Source organism: Nilaparvata lugens, chromosome 13, assembly GCF_014356525.2.
Source record: "Nilaparvata lugens isolate BPH chromosome 13, ASM1435652v1, whole genome shotgun sequence".
NCBI lineage: Eukaryota > Metazoa > Arthropoda > Insecta > Hemiptera > Delphacidae > Nilaparvata > Nilaparvata lugens.
In genome coordinates this window covers 5,714,133-5,740,903 of record NC_052516.1, presented here as the reverse complement: position 1 = coordinate 5,740,903, position 26,771 = coordinate 5,714,133, and the positions used below count along the sequence as shown (strand labels likewise).

At 34.7% G+C, this 26,771-nt stretch overlaps 1 protein-coding gene across 7 annotated transcripts in view; it reads right to left on the bottom strand.

Moving 5' to 3' along the window:
* Positions 1–26,771, bottom strand: part of LOC111044266 (adenylate cyclase type 8) — a 510,898-nt gene that overhangs the window by 47,709 nt on the left and 436,418 nt on the right. For all 7 annotated transcript variants that reach the window (XR_005572740.1, XR_005572741.1, XM_039439656.1 and 4 more), the window contains 3 exons: positions 7,857–8,055; positions 5,613–5,762; positions 3,106–3,185 (listed from right to left, as the gene is read on the bottom strand). Coding sequence is in view for 5 of the 7 variants with exons in the window: in XM_039439656.1 (XP_039295590.1) it covers positions 3,106–3,185; positions 5,613–5,762; positions 7,857–8,055 (429 nt within the window). In the remaining 2 variants the exon portion in view is untranslated. The remainder of the gene's footprint in view (positions 1–3,105; positions 3,186–5,612; positions 5,763–7,856; positions 8,056–26,771) is intronic.

The following is a 26,771-nucleotide window of genomic DNA, read 5'->3' as shown; positions in this document are numbered from 1 at the left end:
TATCACTTATGGTGAAATCTTCATCAACACTATAGATGACACCATAATTATCAAGGTCTATAAATACAGGTCATGACACAATCCCGTGATGCATTGCAGAATCGCCATTTTATGGAGTTCCAGTTCACCAATTTTCAAATTTATCAGCTGTTATCATTATGGATTGAACAACATGATGTGTTATTTTGTAATATTGTTCAAGGGATATTGCTTGGCTTTGAATTGTAAAAAAATTGTTCCGACAGAAAAATAATAAATTAGATACCAACTAGGAACTGAGTTGTTGATTTTTAGATTTAATTGATCGTGAACTTGAAACTCTTTTTGAAGTTGCCTCGCATATTGCTGTCTTGTCCCAATGCCTTTTGAATCAAAATCCTTGATTTACAAGAACAAGAACAATTATTTATAATAGACTAGCTGTCAGGCTCGCTTCGCTCGCCATATCCGCCTAGCCAGGGGGCTCCGCCCCCTGGACCCCCGACTGGATCGTCCAAGAATGAGATCAGCAGGCTCGCTTCGCTCGCCTGCATTTTTCATTTGAGCATTTTTATCATAAGTTAGGACAATCAAGTCGGAGGTCCAGACTAAACGTCTGGCTAAACGGATATGGCGAGCGAAGCGAGCCTGACGGCTAGAAATATAATATTCCCAGGATTGAAGTAGCAGTGCCCAATCAATTTTTCCGCGATAAATGCATTTAAATCTTCAATGCATTTAAATCGCCAACCTAACAAAGTCAACTCAACTTAATGCCAACCTGACAAAATTATTAATTTAGTTGCCAGTTAACAACTGTTTCGAAGAGGTACTCTATCTAGATTATAGTTCTATAGTAATATATGATATGGAAATTTCAATTATAATTAAGAGATTGGGAGAAGAAGAATATACATGCTAAAAGACAAACTTAAAACCCTTAAAAACAACCCTTAGAATTAAAATATTGCCAAAAGATTTCTTAGTGCGCCTCTGAAGGGCCAACTGAACATACCTACCAAATTTGAACGTTTTTGGTCCGGTAGATTTTTAGTTATGCGAGTGAGTGAGTGAGTGAGTGAGTGAGTGAGTGAGTAAGTGAGTCAGTCAGTCAGTCAGTCAGTCAGTCAGTCAGTGAGTGCCATTTCGCTTTTATATATATAGATGAATGAGCATTTTTTTTTGTATTGCTGATGTAAACAATAAAACTTGAAACTTGAAACATTTATTATTTAAATTCCATTATTAAAAAATTGAAGGCCTGAATCCACATATTATCTGAACTAGAATATTGTTTCTAAAATGCATAATTTTGTTACGAGCAAATTGAATTAGATTGGAATATTTCAAATGTACCGCCATAAAGACCCCATAAAATGGCCGCTCCATAAGGAACATGAGTGTCATGACCTGTATTTATAGACCTTGCACCATTTATGATTGTGTAGAAACAGGCATGAAATTTTCAATAAATTCTTGACATTCCAATGCAATATTCCAGTGTTTCATTACTTCCATTTTCATTGGATTATAGAATTTTCTATTTTTTATCAGTTATTTATCTCATTCCTTCATCTTTCAGTAAATCTAAGTTATTTATAATGAATATCTATCATTTATGCTACTTTCTGCAGTGCCAAACTCTTTCTATGGATCTGGAAATTGAAGGTCAGTGGAGTTCATAGAGTTCATACTCTCTTCACACTTTCAACTGATAAGTTCAAGATAAGTTGAAGTTAAAAGACAAGATAACTTTTTCTCTCTTGATCTCCTCTTCCAAGCTGTTTTCAAACCACCACTTATCGGCCCTGATAAGTGACATTGATTGATCAATTTCGTACAGAACTTCTAGATCATTGATGAGGGTAATCATTATTCATAAATATTGATGCCCTAGCATTTTTCTCTCTGGCATCAATCTGAACGAAGGATCAGCTCTCACATTCCACCTCACTGGAGAATTATGGCGAGGAGAACATTAATCTTCTAAAGATCTCATCCATTTTCTTATTTGTTATCTCTTTCGCTCATCTTATCATTCATCTTCGTTTTCCTTTCTCTCTTTCTGTAGTTTTCTTCTCACATACTTTCACTTCTATGTGCCGGTTGCACGAAAGCCGGTTAAATTTCAACCGTGATTAATTTCAAGAGAGCCAATCAGAGAAGGCCTTGGCCGAGTGAGTGTGCATAGTCCCATTGAAACTCAGGGGAAAATATTTTCGCCAGACTGAACAAAAAGTAGCTGTTTTCCAGTCCCTAATCTGAAAGACATTGCTTGCAGACGACTCTCGTCTGACATCAGGACAGGTTTCTTTTCGGCCTAGGCCGGAAAGAGTACCCTTTCCAGCCGCTAACATGGAACTAAGAAAGGTGATCAAAAAACAGCTGATCAAAAAACTTCTCATTATTTGTGTTCATTATTCACTAATTAAAACATTTATTGACTAATAATATCATCTTATTGTCATTTGGAAGAATAAAAAAGTATAAACTCAACCTCCCACATAATTGAACATCATATTTTGGGTTATTTAGACAAATCAGAATAAAAAATTAAAATACTTGGACAATTTCCCGAAATTCAGATTTGCTAGAGCTATCACCTTCCACTTCTGCTTTCGGAAGTGCTTAGTAAACAACTATTCTCATATATATATTGTTTATTTTTGTGTGTGGCGAAAAATAGCGTTCGCACCACGGGCAAAAATGTTTTTTTGGCTCTCAATCTTTTCTAGTCCTCGGCCTACGGCCTCGGACTTGAAAACCGATTTCGAGCCGGAAAAATCTCATTTTCTGCTCTAGGTGCGAAATATACTGGACAATGCACTGATACTGATATACTGAGAATCCTGTTTGAGAGTTGAGTGTAACAGAGAATCTGATCCCAAATTAATTGACAAAAATGTCGTCCTATTTTCACTGAATTTAGAACGTGCTGAATGTTACTAAATGCAATTCCAATTTTTTCCATAATATTGATTTACGGTGACTCATCACTATGAAGATTAATCCATTGATGAATTGATGGATGACAAAGAATATATCATGATGATTGGTGGGAGAGATTTAGAGAACTAAGAATGATACTGATATATGAAAAGTAAGGCAAAACTGTTGTCTACTCACCGTTGCAAGCTTATCGAATTTGGCAAACAGGTCATTGAGCACTCGAACAAGCTCTTGAGCACTGCATTGGCTGGCCCACGCTGCAAATAAGAAGCCAAATCAATTCATGATTTCACTTCTTGTGTAGTTGAGAAGTTGATATTGTGGTAATTATTCATATTGAATGAAAAAGACTAAGAAATTGTCAAAAAACCACTGATTTATTAATAATTAGAAAGACCAGTTTCGGTTATTACACCATTGTCAATCTCTGATAAACTAAAACTAAAAACAAGAGCAGCAGAATTTCTACTAGTATGCAACTACTAGTATAAATTCTGCTGCTCTTGTTTTTAGTTTTAGTTTATCAGAGATTGACAATGGTGTAATAACCGAAACCGGTCTTTCTAATTATCAATAAATCAGTGGTTTTTTGACAATTTCTTAGTCTTTTTCATTCAATAATTCATGATTTTCTCAAGGAACAAATGGTTTTCATTCAATCATTAGGTATGTTTCTCAGGTAGGCTATTTCTCTTATGTGATTGATATAGAAAACTAAGGCATCTAGAATACATTGCAGTCTGTGATATATTGTATATATCGTATTCCAGATACCTTGATATAAACGAAGAAAAGTATGATTGTATCAAGTTTTGTTATGATAGTACTTGACGAGAGTAACAATAATATGTCATCACATTAGCAAAATTCACTTCTTATTCTTGAGTTATAAGCATTTGAAGATGAGTGATTTTTCTGGTCTGAGAGTGGAGGAAGGATTCTATGTTTGAGTGAATAACTCACCCTGTATTGTCGTCTCATATTATAGCAAGACACTTGTTAGGTCAACCTCTATCCATATTCCGAATATCAACCGAATCTGGCACATTTGTATTTTTCATAAATAAACAATTCACTGGATGCGAATATGGTTATTTGTGCAACTAGTGCGCAAAGTGACAGTTTGCTGCACCGAAAGAAACGTTTACGCCCGAGCCGTAGGCGAGGGCGGAATGGTTTCTTGAGTGCAGCAGAGGAACTTTGCGCACGTATTTCACATTTAATTTTTCCTACAGTTACCATTGAATTTATGAGAAGTTGTTGATTGAATGATCATGGGTAAAATGATGGCTGAAATCCATCAAATGTTTGTGTGTGTATGTGATGCTGTTATTAATAGCAGCTTTATTCATTTAAAAACTAATAATAATCCAATTGAAGTTGAAATTCTCAGCCAAAGTTCTCATTTTTATTCATTCAAGAATCAGAAAAAATACAGATGGAAAAAAACTTCACATTCAAAATACACGTCAACAGCTTGTTGGCTGAACCGAGCTGCAAGATGGCTGAACACAACAAGATGGCTGAACCGACAAGCGCGCGACCTAGCGGGAAGAATCGTACCTAAGTTTGTTTCATCCAGCTAAAAATTACTGAAACACGATTCAGAAATTTAGACTTTTGCTCAATTAACGAGAAAAATGCTCGAAGTAAACTGAAAAATATTTATAAAAATAACATAGACAACAGAGAATATTTATTGTAGTATTGTTATGTTTTTTATTATTTTTATTTATATGAATATCGAACGGTAATCATTTAACCTCAAAAATCGAATTTTATAATGTATATTTGCTACTTTTCTCATTTCTCAGAGTTGAAATAATAATTATCAATGGGAAAGAATTTTATTATTTATGATTAAATGATGAGAATTCGTGAATGATGATCATTTAATAATTATGATTTAGATGAACATTATTCTTGTTTTAGATTTCTAGATTGGGATTTTGTCATAAATGTAGGGTAGCCATTGAAATGATTCTTATCTAAATCTAACCACAGTCATTTTTACCAACTTAATTTTTGTTTTCGTGCACTAATCCCCCATATAACCCACCAACTATTTTGTGTTGCCATGTTGCAAATCTGGAGTGCAGAAAAATTTTTTCCCGCACTGGAGCAGAAAAGTGAATCTTTGCGTTCTGTAATCAGTGCAGGAATCGTCACTTTTCAAGGTAACTATAGGAAAAATAAATAACGTCTTAACGTCATGAATAACATTTTCACTGATGTGAAATAAACGACAGATTAATCAACATCAGGATATACAACAACTACGTCTTTTGAAGACGTCTTTCTAGCAAAGCTACGCTAGGTGTGAGGACACTCCTCCTGTTTCTATAGAATACAGTAAAATAAACATAACATTAGCTGCTGGAAAGTGAAATGTGCGTGTTCGTGGCGCATAAGTCTGTACGCACCTTTACATCAACATTAACATCAGCTTCGAATGATGAATTCAGTGAATTGAATGACGCTGTTGAATTCAATTCAACATTACTAAAGTGTCGTATCTAATGAATAGAACTGTTTATTGGATTGAGTTTGGTTGTTATTTATTGAAGTTCTTCAGTTTATCATTATTGATAGTTTGACACCTTGTGAGACCGGACTCTGTTGAACTATTTATTGCTTCACGAGCATTTATTATTCATAGATGATAATCAACTTTGAGCACTCACCAGTAAATCCCTTGATATCAGCGAATAATATGCTGACATTCTCGTAGCAGTGCAGATAAATGCGGTGGAATTGGTGCGGTGTGAACGAGCCTTTCTCTGCTTCCGTCGCTATGTCTCTGATCATTTCTTTGGCTACGAAGTCTGGCAACACTGCAAAAATCATTAGAATTGGATTGAAAATCAATTATTCATCTGGCAACACTGCCAAAATCATTAGAATTGGATTGAAAATCAATTATTTAAATTGGAGGAAAAATGATTCGCAAAATTATTGAGACATAGCGATAAACGTATCATTCATTTCATTTCATTAAGTTTCCATCACGTACTTGTGGATGAGAATACTGCGTGAGGTCTACTGTTCACAGAACTACTAGTAACTATTGTTGTGTTTCAATGATTTCTGTATCCCAAAAATTAGACGTGAGTAGCCTTTCATAGTTATCAAATTGGTTTCATTGGGAAACTGGGCTTTAATTCTTCTCTTAAGATTAAATGTCAATCACATTGGATTACTAATCCACGGTGAACTCTCATATCTCATATTATCTGACCTCTCCAATTTCAAACGATGTTTCAAATCCTGGCTCTCAGGTATGCAATGATAACAATTTATAACACCTCAGCAAACAGCAAAGTCAGATAGCGCTGGATAAACGCTACAATTCAAATCTATCTCACACACACATTCACTCACTTACTCACTCTCTCTCTCTAACAATATGATTACTATCTAACAATATGATTATTATCTATAGTTATTATATTACAAATTGCTTTTTCATATCATATACAGTTCAATAATTATTTTCTCAGTCTATATTATGTAAATTCATCTATAATTTTGCTGTATTGTAAGCTATTGTATATAAGTGTAATAAGCCAGTATATATTGTAATCTACATAAATAAAGTACTCAATCAATCAATCAATCAATCTTCCACTTATCCTATCACAAAGTCAATCTCCAAGTAGTATCAAGCACTCTCTCACTCTTTCTCCTTCTTTCTCGCTTCCTTCTCTTTTTCCTTCCTCTCAATACTTTCCACACTCTTGCTCTAGGTTGTATTCATTTCATTTCATTTATTGTATAATATACTATAATAATAACATAATTATGACATTGGAGGAAAAACTAGGCTGAGCCTGTACTATTTTTCTCCAAACGATTTGATTAAATGTTAATGTTGGCCAAAGTTTGAGGTTATGAATTTGCACCTATTTTGAATTGCTTAGCCACTTGATTTTCGGGCCAGAAATAGTGATTTGAAAATTATGAATTTAGAAGGTTGACGTGATACTCTAAATGAATCACAATAAATTGAAAACTTGAGAAATATTGCACATTTTTTTGAAAAATCGCAAACCTACTCACTACTAGAAAGTTACAGCTTATGGTGTAAACGCTCAAGAGGCTTATTATACAAAGCCAGGTTAAGACTTTACAACGTAGTCTCCCTGTAGATCAGTTGGAGATCTACATACTAATGACAGTGTAGAAAGCGAGCCGATTCTCTGCCTAGCCACTGCCTTCTATTTTTTTTCACTTTTTGTGTAGTTGAGAAGTTGATATTGTGGTAATTATTCATATTGAATGAAAAAGACTAAGAAATTGTCAAAAAACCACTGATTTTATTGATAATTAGAAAGACCGGTTTCGGTTATTACACCATTGTCAATCTCTGATAAACTAAAACTAAATGGCAGGCGTTCATGCCCTCGACCAATAGCAGTACTCGCCTACTAGTATAAATTCTGCTGCTCTTGTATTTAGTTTTAGTTTATTAGAGATTGACAATGGTGTAATAGCCGAAACTGGTCTTTCTAATTATCAATAAATCAGTGGTTTTTTGACAATTTCTTAGTCTTTTTCATTCAACACTGCCTTCTATCATAGAGAAACGATAGCATAGATATCCCATGGTATAGGGCGTTTATGTCGCAAGTTTAACTGTTATCCCAAGCCGATAGTTCACATAGTTCTTTCCTATGCAGCTGTGTGACGCTGGTAGTCTCTCAAATTGTGCCGTTCATACACTATCACCCCAACAAAACAGTAAAAATTGACAATAATCGACAGTAATCGGCTTGAGATAACAGTAAAAGTTGCGACATAAATTCCCTATACCATGGGATATCTAATTACGCTATTGTTTCTCTATGCTTCTATGGTGGAGAGCTGATATCAGTATATCTGATGTAATTTATGAACTTTTCATTGTTGTTCAATTATTTCGCCCTTACCTGAGAGTAGAAGTCTTTCTTGTTGGTCGTTTTCCTTTTGTGTGTGATATCTTGTCTCAGTGGAGCGATGGGTCTCCAAGAACGCCTTCCTCTGTCCCCGGTCTGTCAGGTATTTGGTGTAGAGGCCGGCAAAGTTTACTGCCAGATACACCAACGCCATTGCTATCATCTGCCTCACAACGCAGCTCAAGTCTTTATACTGCAACAGAAATATTGATTCATGAATATAAATTAATAACAAAAAATATTCTCCTATAGAGAGAATGAGAATGAACAGAGTAAGCGCAAAAAATAAAAAAAAAAATCTGGTGTGGCGCACTCACACAACTTTCCTTGCCGTTATGAAAATTGATCACCTGACGCTAGTGTTCCCGCGCATCTCAAGTCTACTATTCAAAGATTTGAGCCAGCTGGTGACAGGGCAATAACGCTGGAGACACACATGAGGTCTGCTATCTCTTCATAGTGAATGATTTAATAGAATCAACAATAATTTGCAATTGAATAATCACATTTTCTCAAATTTAAAGCTTATTTTCAATTTTAGGTGAAAATGTTACTGAACATTTATTGTAGAGATTTTCATGCTCAATCTACTCCACTTGATTTTTTTGTTTCAATTGTATCTGAAGCCTGATAATTGGGAATCTATCTGCATTGATGGGGCGGAGCTCCTGAAATTTTTACAGATATGGGACTTGTGGCAGTTGATAGAGCTTATCGATGACTATTTTAGGTATGAATCAAAATCGTTGGAGCCGTTTCCGAGAAAATCACGAAAAACCCTGTTCTTGACAACATTTTCGCCATCTTGAATTGCATTTGATCGAAATTGTTCTTGTCGGATCCTTATAGTGAAAGGACCTTAAGTTCCAAATTTCAAGTCATTCCGTTAATTGGGAGATGAGATATCGTGTACACAGACGCACATACACTCATACATACACACACACACACACCACACACACACACACCACACACACACACACACACACACACACACACACCACACACACACACACACTCACACACACACACACACACACACACACACACACATACACACACACAAACACATACAGACCAATGACCAATACCCAAAAACCAGTTTTTTGGACTCAGGGGACCTTGAAACGTATAGAAATTTGGAAATTGAAGTACCTTAATTTTTTTCGGAAAGCAATACTTTCCTTACCTATGGTAATAGGGCAAGGAAAGTAACTAGAGTTGTAAACTAGAAGGGAGAGGAAGTTGAGAAAATTCAAAGAAAAGAGACAGAAAACACGCAGGAGAGATTGAAGAAAAATGAAGAAAAAAATATTTTGTGGAAGATGAGTCATGAGGAAAAGAAAGCTTAGGGAATTCGAAGAAACGAGATAGAAAACATGCAGGAGAAAGAGTGGGAAAAGAATGAAATGAAGATCTTGTAACAGTTGATTTGAAAGTAAGAGGAAGATAAGAAAATACGAGGAAAAGAGACTGATAGCATGCAAGAGAAAATGTGGGAAAAGAGAGATTATGTGATAGATGGGAGAAAATGAAGAGAAAAGTAAGAGAATACTAAGGAAAAAGGCAAAACATCCAGGAGGAAGAGGGTTGAAATTGATAAAATAATAATAACTTTGAGAGAGATGAATCAAAAAGGAAGAGAAAGGTGACAGTACGAAAGTACGAAGAAAAGAGACAGAAAACACACAGGAAAAAATGAGGAGGAAGAACGAAATAGTGACTTGTGATAGATGGAAGAAATAAAGGGGAAGGTAAGAGAATACGAGAGTAAGAGACAAAAAACATGCAGGAGAAAGAGAGGGAGAAGAAATAAATAACGATTCAGTGAAAGAAAATTTAGAGAAAGCTGGAGAAATACGGATGTGAGATACAGAAAACATGCAAGAGAAAATGAGGAAAAAGAAAGAAATAAAGATTTTGTGATAGATGGAGAAAAATATAGAGAAAGGTGGAGAAATATGATGGTAAGAGACAGAAAACATCCAAAAGAAAGGGAGGAAAAAGAAATAAATGAAGATTTTATAACAGATGATAGAAAATGAGAAGAAAGGTAAGGAAATACGAAGGTAAGAGACAGAAAACATCCAAGAGAAAGAGAAGCAAAAGGAAAGGAACAAATATTTCGTGATAGATGGGAGAAAATGTAGAGAAAGGTGGAGAAATACGAAGAGAAGAGACAAAACCATCCAGGAGAAAAAGAGGGAAAATGAAGAAATAAAGAGTTCGTGATAGATTGAAGAAAATAAAGAGAGAGGTGAGAGAATACGAAGGAAAGAGACAAAAACATGCGGGAGAAAATGAGGAAAAAGAAAGGTATAAAGATTTTGTGATGGAAAAAATGTAGAGAAAGTTGGAGAAATACGGAGGTATGATGCAGTAAACATGCAAGAGAAAATGAGGAAAAAGAAAGAAATAAAGATGTTGTGATAGATTGAAGAAAATAGAGGGGAAGGTAAGGAAATACGAAGGTAAGAGACAAAAAACATGCAAGAGAGAATGAGGGAAAATAAATAAATAAAGATCTTGTGATAGATGGAAGAAAATTTAGAGAAAGACGGAGAAATACGGAGGTAAGATACAGAAAACATGCAAGAGAAAATGAGGAAAAAGGAAGAGATAAAGATTTTGTGATAGATGGTAGAAAATGAAGAGAAAGGCGAATAAATATACGAAAGAAAAAGACAGAAAACATCCAGGAAGCAGAAGACGGAAGCAAGACAAAATCCATCTTGAAATAATGCGACGCCACCTTCTTTTTGACAGCATAATCCTCAAATTTATTCATAGAATTTGCTCCCATCTCATATTGTATTACTATAGATATACCCTAAAACACACTACCATCTTCCAGCATCATATCTATAGATATCTGAAGGAAATACATTTTGACGCTAAGCTTTCGCACCAAACTACTTGACTCCAATAAATCAGTATGATCTGAGAATCACTTCAAACTGATAGTGCCGGTTGCACAAAAGCCGGTTAAATTTTAACTGTAATTAATTTCACGAGAACCAATCAGAGAAGCCGATTGCATAAAAGCCGGTTAAATTTTAACCATGGTCAATTCCACGATAACCAATCAGAGAAGCTGATTGGTTAGATTGGCTATGATTGGTTCTCGTGGAATTAATCACGGTTAAAATTTAACCGGCTTCTGTGCAACCGGGACTTGAGACATTTCCTTATAGATAACATCAATAATGCTTCTCATTCAATTGATGGTAGAAGTTGATAGTGATTTTCACTATAAGAAGTGATTCACTTTATAAAATAGAAAGACTTATACTTCTCTATGGTTCAAAGCATAAGAATTTTGTTTCTCATTGGTTATATAGTGAGGTCCACGTTATAATGGCAGTGTTTGAATAGCAATGGTGTTGCTATCCTTGTCTATCATTCAACATGAAGTTTATTTGGACAATTTATTTCATGAAATTGGGATGAAAAGAAGTTTTGGACTGTAGTCTGTTTCTTTGTCCTCAAGTTGATTGTAGATGATGAATGAATAAATAAATAAACAAAGCAGATAGCACTACCTCTTTCTTGCTTTTCTCTGTGGCCAGATCGTCCTTCAACAATGTAGAATTGATAATTGATTAACAAAATATTTCATCTTGATTATGAAAGTTCTTATTGACAAATATTATTTCTTGCTTAATTGATCATTTTGAACGAGAATGAACAGTTAATATTACATTAATAAACCTGTATCAACTTCCATCTATAGAAGGCATTGACAAGACTGAGGATCGGAAACGTTGTTGTCCTATCTCTCTTCACTTCCATTATAACGTGGACCTCACTTTAGTTTTTTTGGAATTCGATTGCAATTTTGTTTTAGAATTCGACAATTGGGTTTCAGGTATTTTCTCCCGATTGTATTCGAGGAACTCAAGCCGATTACTGTCGACTACTGTCTATTATTACTGTTTTTTGGAGTGAGAGTGTCAGAACAGTCAGTATAAGACACTACCAGCGAAATGGTAGGAGAAAAACGTTGCCGATCCTCTGTCTTATCAATGTCTTCTATAGAGGATAGCTGATACAGGTTTATTGATGTAATATTAACGGTTCATCCTCGTTCAAAGTAATCAATATTATAGTTTACTAAGCAGGAAATTATATTTTCCGATAATTCTTAATGAATTTTCTAAGATAGAATATTTTGTTAATCAATTATTAATTCTACACTGTTAAAGACGGTCTGGCAGCAGAGCAAAGCGAGAAAGGGATAGTGCTATCCGCTTTGTTGAATGATAGACAGGGATAGCAATACCATTGCCAATCAAACACTGCCATTATAACGTGGACCTCACTATAGATTGTCCAATGACAGACAGGTTGGCCAATCATTGTGAATCAGGTGCTGACTTTATAACGTAGATCCCACTGTAGGAGATAAAACAACCTGGAAAACTGATCTCTTGAAATATCGAAATAGCCTGAGCAAATATATCTCGGAGTTTGAGTTGGGATACTACTCATCAAGTAGATCTCGAAACTTCGAAGTCCGTTTCACAAACATAACTTGCCGTTCATACTTTATGCAAACATGGTATGTAAACTCGCTAACAGTTGTACCAACATAACTCAACACAAATGTGCCCTGTTTTTATACCTAGAATAAACATGAGTTCAGCTTGTAACTTTGCAGGCTCCGTGTTGTAAGAGGAGGAGGAGGAGGAGGAGGAGGAGAAGGAGAACGAGGAGGAGAAGGAGGAAGAGAATGGTAAGGAGTAAAAGGTGGAGGAGGAGGTGGTGGAGGAGGAGGAGGATGAGGAGGAGGAGGAGGAGGAGGAGAAGGAGAAGAAGGAGGAAAAGGAGGAGGAGAAGGAGGAGAAGGAGGAGGAGGATGAGGAGAAGGAGGAGGGAGAGGAGGAACAACAGTAGATGGAGAAGGATGTGGTGGAGAAGGAGAAGAAGAAAGAGGAGGGTGAAGAGTAAAAGCAGTAGGAAGAGGAAGAGGAAGAGGAAGAGGAGGAGGAGGAGGAGTAGGAGGAGGAGGAGGAGGAGGAAAAGGATGAGGAAAAGGAGAGTAAGGATTAAGAGGAGGAAAAGGATTGATTGATTGAGTACTTTATTTATGTAGATTACAATAATATATACTGGCTTATACACTTATATACAATAGCTTACAATACAGCAAAATTATGGATGAATTGACAAAATATAAATTAAGAATAGTATATTTCGCACCTAGAGCAGAAAATGAGATTTTTCCAGCTCGAAATCGGTTTTCAAGTCCGAGGCCGTAGGCCGAGGACTAGAAAAGATTGAGAGCTGGAAAAACATTTTTGCCCGTGGTGCGAACGATATTTTTCGCCACACTACAGGTATTGCTGACAAAATAAATAAAGAATACTCGTTAAGCTATCGTACCTATCTCTTGATTTTAGTGGTGGAAGATTTGCAGTCAGGATTCCAGATTCTTTTAAAATTTCACTTGGAATACCACAGTCATCTTCAAGCATTTTTGAAAATTCGGAATGCACTAATCAACAATAAATAATTGAATAAAACTGGTTGCGAAGTGAATTAGTTTGATTCGAAACTGGAACTGAAATCATGGCGACTTCAGCTGATGATGAAAGTGGACACTCGCCCGATTCAGCGGATGACTTATTAACTACTTCCCTGAGCGGCTGGAAAGAGACAACTTTCTGGCCTAGACCGGAAAAGAAACCCTTTTCTGACGTCGTCTGCAAACAAGGTCTTTCAGATCTACGTAGGGACTGGAAAACAGCTGCTTTCTGTGCAGTGTGGCGAAAAATAATAATTGAGCTGTATATAATATGAAAAAGCAATTTGTAATATAATAACTATAGATAATTATATTGTTATGCATCTACATAAATTGGCGGAGCTTTGGACATATCAATGTCCATTCTTCGGAAAGAATATTCGAAGTATTCTTCCCACTAACTCTCTACCAAATGGTAGAGGAGGAAGAGAAGAAAAAGAAGAAGGAGGAGGAAGAGGCGTAGAAGAAGGATGATGTGGTGGAGAAGAACGACGAGGAGTAGGATGAAAATGAGAATGATAAGGTGGAGGAGAGAAGAGAAAAAAAGAGGAGTACGAGGAGGAGGAGTGAGTTAAAAAGGAGAGAAAGAGAAGAAGATAGAGCAACTTGTAGAGGAGAAGGATAAGGAGTCGGTGGCAAAAAGGAGGAGGGTGATAAGGTGATAAGTTCCAATAAACCTGGAAAGGTATCGCTTGGGGCGTTTGTAAATTTACTTTGCTCAGAAATTATTTGGAATAATTTTAAGGACTGTAGTAAAGTCCACTTTATAATGGCAGTACTCGAGTAAAATTGGTGTTGCTATCCTTGTCTATCATTCAAGAAAGCAGATAGCGCTATCCTCTACTAGCTCGACAACGTTGCCAGACCGTGTAAAAAAGGTGCACTGTGAGGATTATTAGAAAGCTTAGAAACTAAATTCCATGCAAGATCTTGGAAATGAGTAAGTCACCTTTGAGAGAGAGAGATTGATTGATTGAGTACTTTATGTAGATTACAATATATACTGGCTTATACACTTATATACAATAGCTTACAATACAGCAAAATCAAAGATGAATTTACATGATATAGACTGAGAAAATAATTATTGAATATAATAGCTATAGTTAATTATATTGTTATGCATCTACATAAATTGGCGGAGCTTTGGACATATCAATGTCCATTCTTTGGAAAGAATATTCAAAATATCCTCCCCACTAACTCTTTACCAAAACGTTAATTTCATTAATAAAACTAAGGATTTATTTATTAATGGAAATATTGTAAAAGTTTTAATTAATATGAATATTTAAGAGAAAAAAACAAAAAAATTGATAAAGTAAAGTAAAGAGGAGAGAGAGAGAGAGAGAGAGTGTGAGTGAGTGAAAGAAACAAATATCTATAAGTTATGTCATCCTTCTCTTTCACTCTTTCTTCTCCGATCTGTTTCCTCACTTTCTCTTTCTCTCCATCTTCTCCACTGTCCCTATCTTTCTATCACTTTTTCTCACTCTCACACTCTCTCCCTTTACACTACTCTATCTCGTACACTCCATTTTCTCACATTTCACGGTCTCACTCTGTATGTCTGTCTCTCACTCTCTCACACTCTCTCTTTATCTCTCTCGTTGACAATGACATATTGCCAGGCAAGATTTTCACAGCCTGTGATATTGCCTAAATCCTGGACCTCAATTAATCAGGTCTGACGTTTCATTTGTCTACATGTGTGACTCATAAACTTAATCTCTGCAGTCTTATCCTAGATTTTTGATAAGAATCAGAAATAACAATAGAGCTACCGAAAAACCGTATACTTGGACTGATAGTTTATTGAGCTGTATCAAGACAAAATAAAGAAATCGAAGAATTATCAGACAATTGCCTGTTTTTTCTTTCTTAAATTGTGTATTTGTTCGCTCCCATCAATGATTTGATAAATGAATAAATTGTGTCGAATGTAAATGAATTGATGACTCATCGGGTATTCTTGTTGACCGAACGAAGTGAGGTCTAAGATTGAAGTCGACGGTTTGGCATTTCTCTTAATGTTTGAATGTTTATATGTTTATATGTTACGCATTTACGGCGAAACGCGGTAATTGATTTTCATGAAATTTGAAAGTATGTTCCTATTTAAATTGCACGTCGTCGTATATACAAGGTTTTTGGAAATTTTGCATTTCAAGGATAATGTAAAAGGAAAAAGGAGCCTCCTTCATACGCCAATATTAGAGTAAAAATCAGACTATAGAATTATTCGTCATAAATCAGCTGACAAGTGATTACACAGATGTGTGGAGAAGCCAGTCTATTACTGTATTTGTACATTAAATGCTTTTTAATGCAGAAAAATATTTTATGAATATAATTTTGATATCTACGTCCGTTTATTTTTTACACCTATTTCAAAAATGCGGGATTGACTGCCGCACCCTGTATAAGGTCTATAGTTCCAATCAAAGACCTTGAAGAGATATGCATCTTTAAGCTGGGTTTACACCAAAGTTATTAACAAAATGTTAATAACTTAATCCTTATAGATTCTATTAGATTGAACGCAAGTTCACAAACACACATGTTCATCATGTGTATGATAAGTTATGTTCAATCTAATATAATCTATAAGGATTGAGTTATTAACATTTTGTTAATAAGTTTGGTCTAGTCGCAGCTTTAAGGTCTTTGGTTTCAATATTTTGTTGCAGTCATGGTATATTATGCGTGTCCATCAGTATCAATATTCTCACATTCGAAAAAAACTAATTTAATAGGTGATTAAAAATAATCTAATGAACTAAATAATGCTGAAGAAATTATAATATTTTTGATTGTAAGAAATTAATTTTCATTAGATGGAAAGATTATCACGGAACTGGATGAATATATATAAATTCTGGAATAGAAATATATTCTATTCATTGCTTAAATTAACATAAATATTGATAAATTACTAGAACTGATTTTGTTAACATTTAAAACAGTTGACATCAGGTAATTCTGGATGAGAATACTGCGTGAGGTCTACTGTTCACAGAACTACTAGTTATAGGGAGTTCATGTTTCAATTTTCACTGTTAACTCAAACCAATAGGCCACACAGTTGTTTCTCATGGAGTTATGGGACGCTGGTAGTCTCTTAAATTGTGCAGTTATTACACACTCACCAGGTATTGTATAATCAACACAGAAATCATTCTCTCATAAAAAGTTTTTGATAATTATACTCTGTTTCTCATAACTTCCGAACATGTGTAACAAGACAGTATTTATTCAATTATACAGTATTACATAAAGTTCAGAAAAATACCACAGACTTAAGCCCAAAACATTTTAAATTCCAATAGGAATATAAGATAGGGAATACAATACAATGAATCTCAATTCTGAAGTCATCAAAATTGATACAGTGATGAACTTGAAAGCTGTTCAACAGAATAGAGTCGCTATAAGCCGAGAAGAAAGCATCAGCCAATGAGAGCGCGTTGTGGGCGAGGCCTTGTTCAAAGCATCCAATGAGGGGAAGTGAACTCGCACTTGATTGGTCGACGTTTTGTGACGTAGTGAACTGAACTGCTGGGAGTCGATAATGTGATTCGTCAAGAAACAATTCATTACTATCTCCAATCAATCTTGAGATATCAAAGCTTTGTAGTTTAAAGCAGTTATAATGAAACTATTTTACTCAATAATTGGAAATGAATATAATTTTGCAGGAATGTCTGGATTTTCAAAATGTAAATGGAGTGAAATGGAATTTGGCTGTGCCTGTTGATCCTCTACCAAATTATTTTGAATAATGATTGCATATCATTGAACCAATAAAGAATTGAAGTTGAATTGAACGATCAACGATTGTTATTATATTTCAAAGTTCAAAGTGATAGCTTGAATATATATCTCAGTATATTCAAGCTATATCCATCTCTAGTTGTATTAACAACTACAGAGACCACTAAATAACTTTTCCTATAGTTACGTTGAAAAGTGGCCATTGCTGCACTGATTACAGAACGCAAAGAATCACTTTCCGCTCTAGTGCGGGAAAAATTTTTCTGCACTCCAGATTTGCAACATGGCAACCAAAATACTTAGTAGGTTATATGGAGCAACAGTGCAGCAAAATCAAAATGAAGTTGGTAACATGACTGCTGTGGCTGCTATAGTGAGCAGAGGTGCAACGAAGCACAACGCGCTAATTATTATTCATTATATATTATAACCAAGGACAACGAGGACTTTAGGATTTTAGGATTAAGGTTTTTATCAATAATAAAATACACAGAAAAACATTTGATGCATTTCAGGCAATTTTACCCATAATTACCACTTTCATATTCAATGGTAACTGTAGGAAAAACTTAATGTGAAATACGTGCGCAAAGTTCTCTGCTGCACTCAAGAAACCATTCCGCCTCGCCTACGGCTCGGGCGTAAACGTTTCTTTCGGTGCAGCAAACTGTCACTTTGCGCACTAGTTGCACAAATAACTATAACAGACCAATTAACAAAACATATACTAATTCTACATGGACTAGCAGAAAATTGAAAAATACGTGTTCATCTCATAAAACATAGTACATTACCACATTTTTCAACTTACCAATCAGGAAAATGGATAGACTATCGACTACAATTACCAGTCTAGACGGCGCAATATTAGGCCTCTTTCACACGATAGGAGACGTGCAACTTGAACACTGAACAGTGTTCTCGTTTTTTTGTCGAAGTACATTGAGTCAAATCGTGTCTTTCACATGGTGACTCCTATCCAGGAACCTCGTTTTGTCACGTCTTTTCCCCTCGAGGCAAGCAGAGGCAAGATCTAACAACTACGCCGCCGTTTCCACAAAGTATGACTCATCACTTTTTTCTCAAAGTCTAACTTCCTTAAAAATATAGATAGAAGATTTCTGATTTCGGATTTGGATTCAGCGACCCCAAATTCTTTAAAGCGTAAGTCCCGTTTTCGAAAATATCCGAAAACAAGGAAGTTATGGCTGTTTTTAATAAAGCTTTCTATTATCATATAATTATACGGTAAAAACGAACAGGTACTGTACTATACAGTACGTAAGTACTCTAGCTATTATAATACAACTTACACTGTATTCGTGTAGGAATTTGGTAGGTTATTTATCTTGATTTCTGGAAATACCCCAAAATAAGGGAGTAAGATAACTTTGAAAAACCAAAGTTTTCCTGCCGATTGAAGAAACATTAAAAATTAGTCTACAAGACATATTATGTCTTAGAATAAAAACGTGTAACAAATATCAGATCACTATTCAAGCTATCAAGCTTTTCATAAGTTTGTGTCGACGGTATATGACATAAAAGGCAAATGCTCGCGCTTGGTCCATAGTTCTACGACTGAGGAATGAGGATTTAGGTCAGCAACTAAAATCGACAAGCCATGATTGTCAATCTTACTCATGATACAAAGCTTTGTACTATGATACATGGTTTTCATTCCGTATCATTCTTTAATAAAAATAAAACAAGATTCCGGTTTCAAAAGCATCAAAGTCGCCAGGCTGGTCTGAGCTATTCATGACTTTTTTTCAGTATGCATTATCAACTCAGCAGTTCTAATACACAGACATCACTACTTGGAATGCCATGACATTTTCTATTCTTTCAATTCCTATTATTACCATAGATCGATTCAGATCAGCACAATGTTTATACTGTATGTTCATAATAGATTTTTCTGATTGTAAAAAGAAATAGTCAATAATTGCTGGGAATTTAAAGTGATATTCAACGATTTGAACCTGATAAATTGGATTGTTGAATGACAATTGAAATTCAGTGAATTTTACTGTACAACATTCCTTTTCCTCCTATTTTATTGGGTGATGAGTGGAGATGATTTATGATTTCATATTTGGATTCATCTTTTCATAGTTCAATATTTTTTGGAAAACTAGAACTTTTAAAAATTAAAAATGTTATGTATAAACTTCTCAGGTGTTCAAAAACTTCTTAAAACCTTTGCCTGTCCCTTTGTGAGGCAGGAGTATTATTATCTTAGTATGTACTATATAATCATATGATAATGGAAAGCTATATTAAAAACAGCTATAACTCCCTTGTTTTCGGGTATTTTTGAAAATGGGACTTACGCTTTAAAGAATTTGGGGTCGCTGAATCCAAATCCGAAATCAGAAATCTTCTATCTATATTTTTAAGGAAGTTAGACTTTGAGAAAAAGTGATGAGTCATAGGTTTGAGCAAACGTCGGCATAGTTGTTAGATCTGTCGGCTTATTCGTAAGATCCCCATGTGAAAGTACAGGAGAGCTGCAAAATATGAATATGATCTTCCGTAATATGATATTCCAGGAGCGAGGTCTCTGTTTAGTGGTTCTTCTTCTTCTTCTCTTCTTCTTCTTCTTCTTTTCTTCTCTTCTTCTTCTCTCTTCTTCTTCTTCTTCTTCTTCTTCTTCTTCTTCTTCTTCTTATCTTCTTTTTCTTTTTCTTCTCTTTTCTTCTTCTCTTCTTCTTCGTTGATTCTTCTTCTTCTCTTCTTCTTCTTCTTCTTCTTCTCTTCTTTCTTCTTCTTCTTCTTCTTCTTCTTCTTCTTCTTCTTCTTCTTTCTTCTTCTTCTTCTTCTTCTTCTTCTTCTTCTTCTTCTTCGGCTTCTCTTCTTCTCTCTTCTTCTTCTTCTTCTTCTCTTCTTCTTCTTCTTCTTCTTCTTCTTCTTCTTCTTCTTCTTCTTCTTTCTTCTTCTTCTTCTCTCTTCTTCTTCTTCTTCTTTTCTTCTTCTTCTTCTTCTTCTCTTCTTCTTCTCTTCTTTTTCTTCTTCTTATTCTTCTTCTCTTCTTCTTCTTCTCTTCTTCTTCTTCTCTTCTTCTTCTTCTTTTCTTCTTCTTTCTTCTTTTCTCTTCTTCTTCTTCTTCTTCTTCTTCTTCTTCTCTTCTTCTTCTTATTCTTCTTCTCTTCTTCTTCTTCTTCTTCTTCTTCTTCTTCTTCTTCTTCTTCTTCTTCTTTTCTTCTCCTCTCTTCTTCTTCTTCTATTCTTCTTCTTCTTCTTTTTTTTTCTTCTTCTTCTTCTTCTCTTCTTCTTCTTCTCTTTTCTTCTTCTTCTTCTTTTCTTCTTCTTCTCTCTTCTTCTTCTTCTTCTTCTTCTTCTTCTTCTTCTTCTTCTTCTTCTTCTTCTTCTTTCTTCTTCTTCTTCTTCTTCTTCTTCTTCTTTTCTTCTTCTTCTTCTTCTTCTTCTTCTTCTCTTCTTCTTCTTCTTCTTCTTCTTTTCTTATCTTCTTCTTCTTCTTCTTCTTCTTCTTCTTCTTCTCTTCTTCTTCTTCTTCTTCTTCTTCTTCTTCTTCTTCTTTTCTTCTTCTTCTTCTTCGTCTTCTTCTTCTTCTTCTTCTTCTTCTTCTTCTTTTCCTGTCCTCTTCCTTCTTCTTCTTCTTCTTCTTTTCCTGTCGTCTTATTTCCCATCTTCTTTCTGTCTACTTCATCTCCTGTCTTCTCCTTCTGCTCGTCATTCTCCTCCTCCTCCTCATCCTCGTCCTTCTCTTCCTCATGCTGGCCCTCTAACTTCACCATGTCTTTCCTTCTAAATCATGTGGTTCGAGCTGTTTGTAGTTGCATTATCTTCATCATCGTCATCATCATCATATTTTTCACCGTAATGATGATTTCTTGAGAGTATGTTCATATAATATAAGCAGTACATTCATATCGATTATATTCGTACATATAAAATAGTGTCATAAAAGAATAATGTACAATATTGAATTTAGAAAGTCTTGAATATTGGTAGGGCTAATTCTAATCAATAGAAGCCGCCTCATCTTGGAGCAATAATAGTACATAGCTATTATCTTCTTCATCTTCTTCCTCCTCTTTTTCTTCTTCTTCTTCCTCCTCTTTTTCTTCTTCTTCTTCTCCAGTCTTCTCCTTCTTCTTCTTCTGCTTCATCTTAAAAAAGATGAAAATTGCGGCTGTTGTTCATTCATGAAAATTTATAATTCTCTTGACTGAGAAAATCTTGAAAGATGCCACTGATATTTATTCCATCAGCTCTTCTATTCAAATAAATTTACATTCCTTATGACTTTTGAATGATTTTTTCCTCGTGATTGTCAAGTTCATCTATAGGATACACAGTTTTATTAATACATAGTAATTTTTATATACATAGTATATACAGTTTTTTTACAGTTTTTTCAATATATAGTTTTATTCATTTATTCACAATTATTATCACAAGAACGTCAAAGTTCCACTCAAATGACAGGTGAAATGTCAGTATAATCTACAGATGGAAATTACTGAGATATTGCAATTATTCAAATGCTAATGAATTAATTATTATCATTAAACGAAAATCCAAAATAAATGCTGTAAATCACCCCGAAGACTTCTGCTACTGCAAATATTGACAACAGGGTAAACAGCTAGATGGAAATTCGATGAGCGCTACTATTCAAAAATTATTTGTCAGCCCGGGAATCGAACCCAGTACCTCCTAATTGCCGGTCAGGAATGCTCACCCTTACACCAAACTGTCAATTTGGTCAAGCTGCTAGCCATATATTGTCAGTTTTGTGTAAGGGTAAGCATTCCTGACCGGCATTTAGGATGTACTGGGTTCGATTCCCGGGCTGACAAATAATTTTTGAATGGTAGCGCTCATCGAATTTCCATTTAGCTGTTTACTCTGTTGTCAATATTTGCAGTAGCAGAAGTCTTCGGAGTGAATTACAGAATCTGATTTGGATTTTCGTTTAAAAATAATCAGTATAATCTAACAATAAATTATTCCTATAGCTATTGTGATGAATTTTTCAAATATAGATCTCATGAAAAGAGAGAAAAATTGTGATTACCTTTTAAAATGAAAGAATTTGCTAAAGGAATAGTTAGCGACCGAGCGATAAAGCTTACTTATCAATAACTGTATATTAGATAAGAGTACCGTTCTGTACTGAATATTTTCTAGGAAAATTATTCAATAAAATTATAATTATTTTGCAAATAAAGCAGAATTATTTATGAATCGCTCACTGATTTTGAGGTTACACTTTGTTACTATCGATCAGATGTTTTTAAAACAGTTCGAACGCAGCTGACTGATTCAAAGCATTGTCAAATGTCATGCCGGTTTTCATGCAAGGTAATATATTCCTAAAAATTATAAAACCATCAATAAAGGATCAAGAATTTCAAAATAAAAAATAAAATGTATGTATTATTGTTGAAATTATTTATTATTTAAGAAATTATATTATACGTCAGGTCTTATTGTAACTAAATAGGTCATAGCATGAAATTATATTATTGATAAAACGGCAGAAATTAATTATTAATAATCTCAAACCTAATAAAATTGTACAAGAATATTAATTTATAATAATTTAATTCAACTGAACCACATGGTAATTAAATCTCTATGGCAGGTCTAAGCCAATCACAGTGCATAGAAATAGCACCAAGACGGTGATCGTTTGAAAGCAAACATGTTAATCTATTATCAGACACCAACCCTGCCTTATCAGTTACACTAGCACGTGTACATTGTATGAGAGGAACTATGTCTAGAAGATTAAGCAGTTTTAAGAATTACATAAATTAAATTATTATTGTAATTAAAGGAATTGTATTCTACTACTTGCCACTGACGTCATGTTTACGTCACAAGCGTTCTACCAATGGCAAATTTTATGCAAATTATTACATTGAGATTCTGAGAAGCAAGGTCTAGCCTAAAAGCTTAGAGAAAAGAGCAGCACTTCCCTTTTGAAATCCTTACGTGTAGATATCTTTTTATAGTTACCAAAGACCTATTTGTGAAAATTTCTTGTTCGATTTTAAGGTTCTATTTGTGAGCCGATATTTTAGGCCAATTTATTTGTTATTTGTAAATTTCTGTTTTCATCAATCGATAAATTTAAAAAAGTTTAAAGTAAATTATCCCATAATTAATTTGGTGAAAGAAATATTAAATTAAAATTCCCCACGTGCTGAAACCGAAGCCTGGATTGCTGCCGATCAAACGATTTTTGATCTAAAGAAGAAAACCACGACCGCCAAGGAAATTCACGTGAGTTATAAGTTTTTTAAAAGGGGCCCCAATCTACGCTTCGAAAATATTCAGTGCAGAAAAACATAAATTTTTCTTCGTTAAATTACTGGCCACGCCGACAAGCGCTTTAGCATTTAAGAGCCTAGAATTTATTCATATTTAATTTCTAAGAATTTGTAGTTGATTAACTATCCTCCGCTGCCTGAACCACGACCCCGAGCAATTTTAAAAATTTTATAATTCATTTTTCTCACTATTTTTTTTTCTCAAAACTGTTAAACTTTATCAATTGTAAAATTCTGTTGAATCACGCATGGTATCATGCAAGCACAAGAACATTTTAACTCATTCTGTTAATGCTAAATTATTATCAACCTGTAAATCAAATTCTGAATCTGCACTGTATGATTGCATATTTTATTGTAATATATTTCAGTTTTGTTAATTCGCTTTCTGAGTTCGATTATTTCTTAAGCCTGTCAATTATTGTGTCTGATACGTTCTTATTATCAAGAACCGATCGAATACGATCATTAGAATAATTGAATTAAGCTGGATACTGGAACAGGTCTAAGTGGATGTAGCGAGTGGGGTCAGATCGAGATATTTATTCTTTGTCCTTACCTGCTCATATATCAGCTTTATCTGTTACCTCCCTCGACTCTTGGAGCGAACACATCAATTGTACAGCAGATGCAGCCATAGATCATATAAATTCCTACAATAGAGCTTAAAACCCGACAAGACTCTGTTCTCGAAATATATTCTGAACGATATTTGGTCCAAATACCGTATTTTAATCCTTCGGAATTTATTAGAGACGCAGTCCCGTAAATTATCTACATCGGGATTTTTGCTCGACCTGTATGATTTGTATGCTCATTCTTCACAGGTAATAATTTTAAGGTATCCGTATTCAGTGTTTAGCGATCGCTACCCTACTTATAAAAATTTCATCACAATACAATTTGTCATTAGAAGAATCAAGGGTGAGCGAGCGTTAGGCCTCCCGCGATTCCGACATTGTATGAATCTTGTAGTGAATCAATCAGTCTGGTGTACACTCAGCGTCCACACACGCAATTACAAAATTTATAGCCGCTACACCATTGACTCAGTACAAGATTCACTCTACATGTGTGAAGCCTTCAAAAAACGCACCACATGATTTGCCGGCCCAACGTGAGGCATTTAGATACAGCATTACATCACCCTATGTGTATTGTCCTATCCTTGGAGGTGAGAGTGACTCCCCCAGGAAGAGCACCACACTATTCATAACTGAATATTGTGGATAAGAATAATCTATTTACAAAGTAAAAAAATCCACTTTTTGATAAAATCTATGTATCAATGTGTACTAACGTGATAGATATTAGTAAATCAGTCTAAATTAGTAAAATTAATATAAAAATTGTTGTTATTCAAATCGATTAAAATTGAAATTCGGTAGCACTGTAAATCGTTTTCTCAATTTATATTTTCCCAACTGTTTTTTGAATTGTTGCACTGACTCTATTTTTCTTATGTCTGCTGGAAGTTTATTAAAATATCTCATCCCAGAATAAAAGGGAGTTCTCTCATTTTCTGTGCGGTGATGAATTGGGAAGGCAATTTTTATGTTTCTACGAGTGTTGTATTCGTGGTTGTCATTACATGATATTGAAACTTGTTATTTCATTTTTACATTAACTAATAATAATTGATTTATATAAATAGATGGAAGTGTTAGAAGCCCAAGCTGTTTAAAGTGTGCTCTGCAAGAATCTCTGGCTCCTAATCAACAGATTATCCTTAAAATCTTTTTCTGAATAATGAAAACCTTATAAGCATCTGCAGAGTTCCCCCAAAAGATAGTCCTATAGTTAAAATAAGTGTGTATGTTCTACAATAACTTCTGAACAATTTGATCAATCAGCTTCAAATTTTGAACACATAAACCCATGACGTAAATATGAACACATGGAGAATTTCAAATATTGAAATAGATATTCACACATATATTGAGAGCCTATCTTTTTTTGTCTGAAAAAGGACGATGGAGCAGAGCAAGTCAATTTTGTTGTCCAACGGACTTGGCCTGTGAAAAGGTTTGAAATTCTCCATGTCGGAGCTCATATTTACGTCATATTTATGTGTTCAGAATTTGAAGCTGATTGATCAAATTGTTCAGAAGTTATTGTAGAACATACACACTCACAGACAAACAACGACTTTGGCCTTGAGTCAAAAATAAGAACTTGCCAACGCTCGTTCAATTATTCTACTTTTTTATGTTTCCTGGACATAAGTAAGAGAGACATTTTAGAAGAGATTTGCTCTTGTTCTAAGCACAGATTCTCTACTTGTCTGTGATATAGACAATATAGACAATAGACGAGATAGACAATTAGTGATATAGATAATACTGTGATATAGACAATACTGTGATATAGAAATATAGACAATAGCGAGAAGAGAGTTGAATGGTTGGATGAATTATAAATGAGTTAATTAATTTGTCTCTTTTTCAGATGGAAGGACTTGTGCTACGCAGTAGGGTGGTGCCTCGTAGGCCGCCCCCCCACCCATACGCACTACGCAATAATCGTGTAAGGCCGCAAGGTAACGAAAACATTATAATCATTTCAAAAATAACTTATTTCTCATTTTTACTTTCCTTGCCCTATTACCATAGGTAAGGAAAGTATACTTTCCGAAAAAAAATTGAGTACCCAATTTCTAAATTTCTAAATGTTTCAAGGTCCCTGAGTCCAAAAAAGTGGTTTTGGGTGTGTGTGTGTGTGTGTGTGTGTGTGTGGTGTGTGTGTGTGTGTGTGTTGTGTGTGTTGTGTGTGACGTCTTATCAAAAAGGCATTTTCCGATTGGTTCTCGTGAGATTAATCACGGTTGAAATTAACCGGCTTTTGTGCAACTTGGCCTTAATATTACATAAGATTACCTGTAATAACTATCCTCTATAGAAGGCAGAGAATGGACAACGATGTTCTCCGATCTTCCTTCTCTGTCATTATAACGTGGACTTAACTATGGCAATTAGTAACTGTTCATTCTTGTTTAAAATGAAAAAATCTTATTTGTGAAGGAAATGTATGCTTCAATGATCAAATAATGAATTTTCATGACTTAGATTGAATATTTTGTTGTTTAATAATATTTTTGTATTGTTTGAAACGATGTGGGAACATTTCGGAACTAGGAAAGGATAGCGACATCTGCTTTGGGGAATGATAGACAAGGATAGCATGTTATGAGCTCTGGCTGAAACTTTTTTTGTTTTCTTTATCTTTATTATTGATTTTCATTATTACTATAATTTTTGATTTACTTTTTGTCTTGTTCTCTTTATGTTCTTTCCATAATTT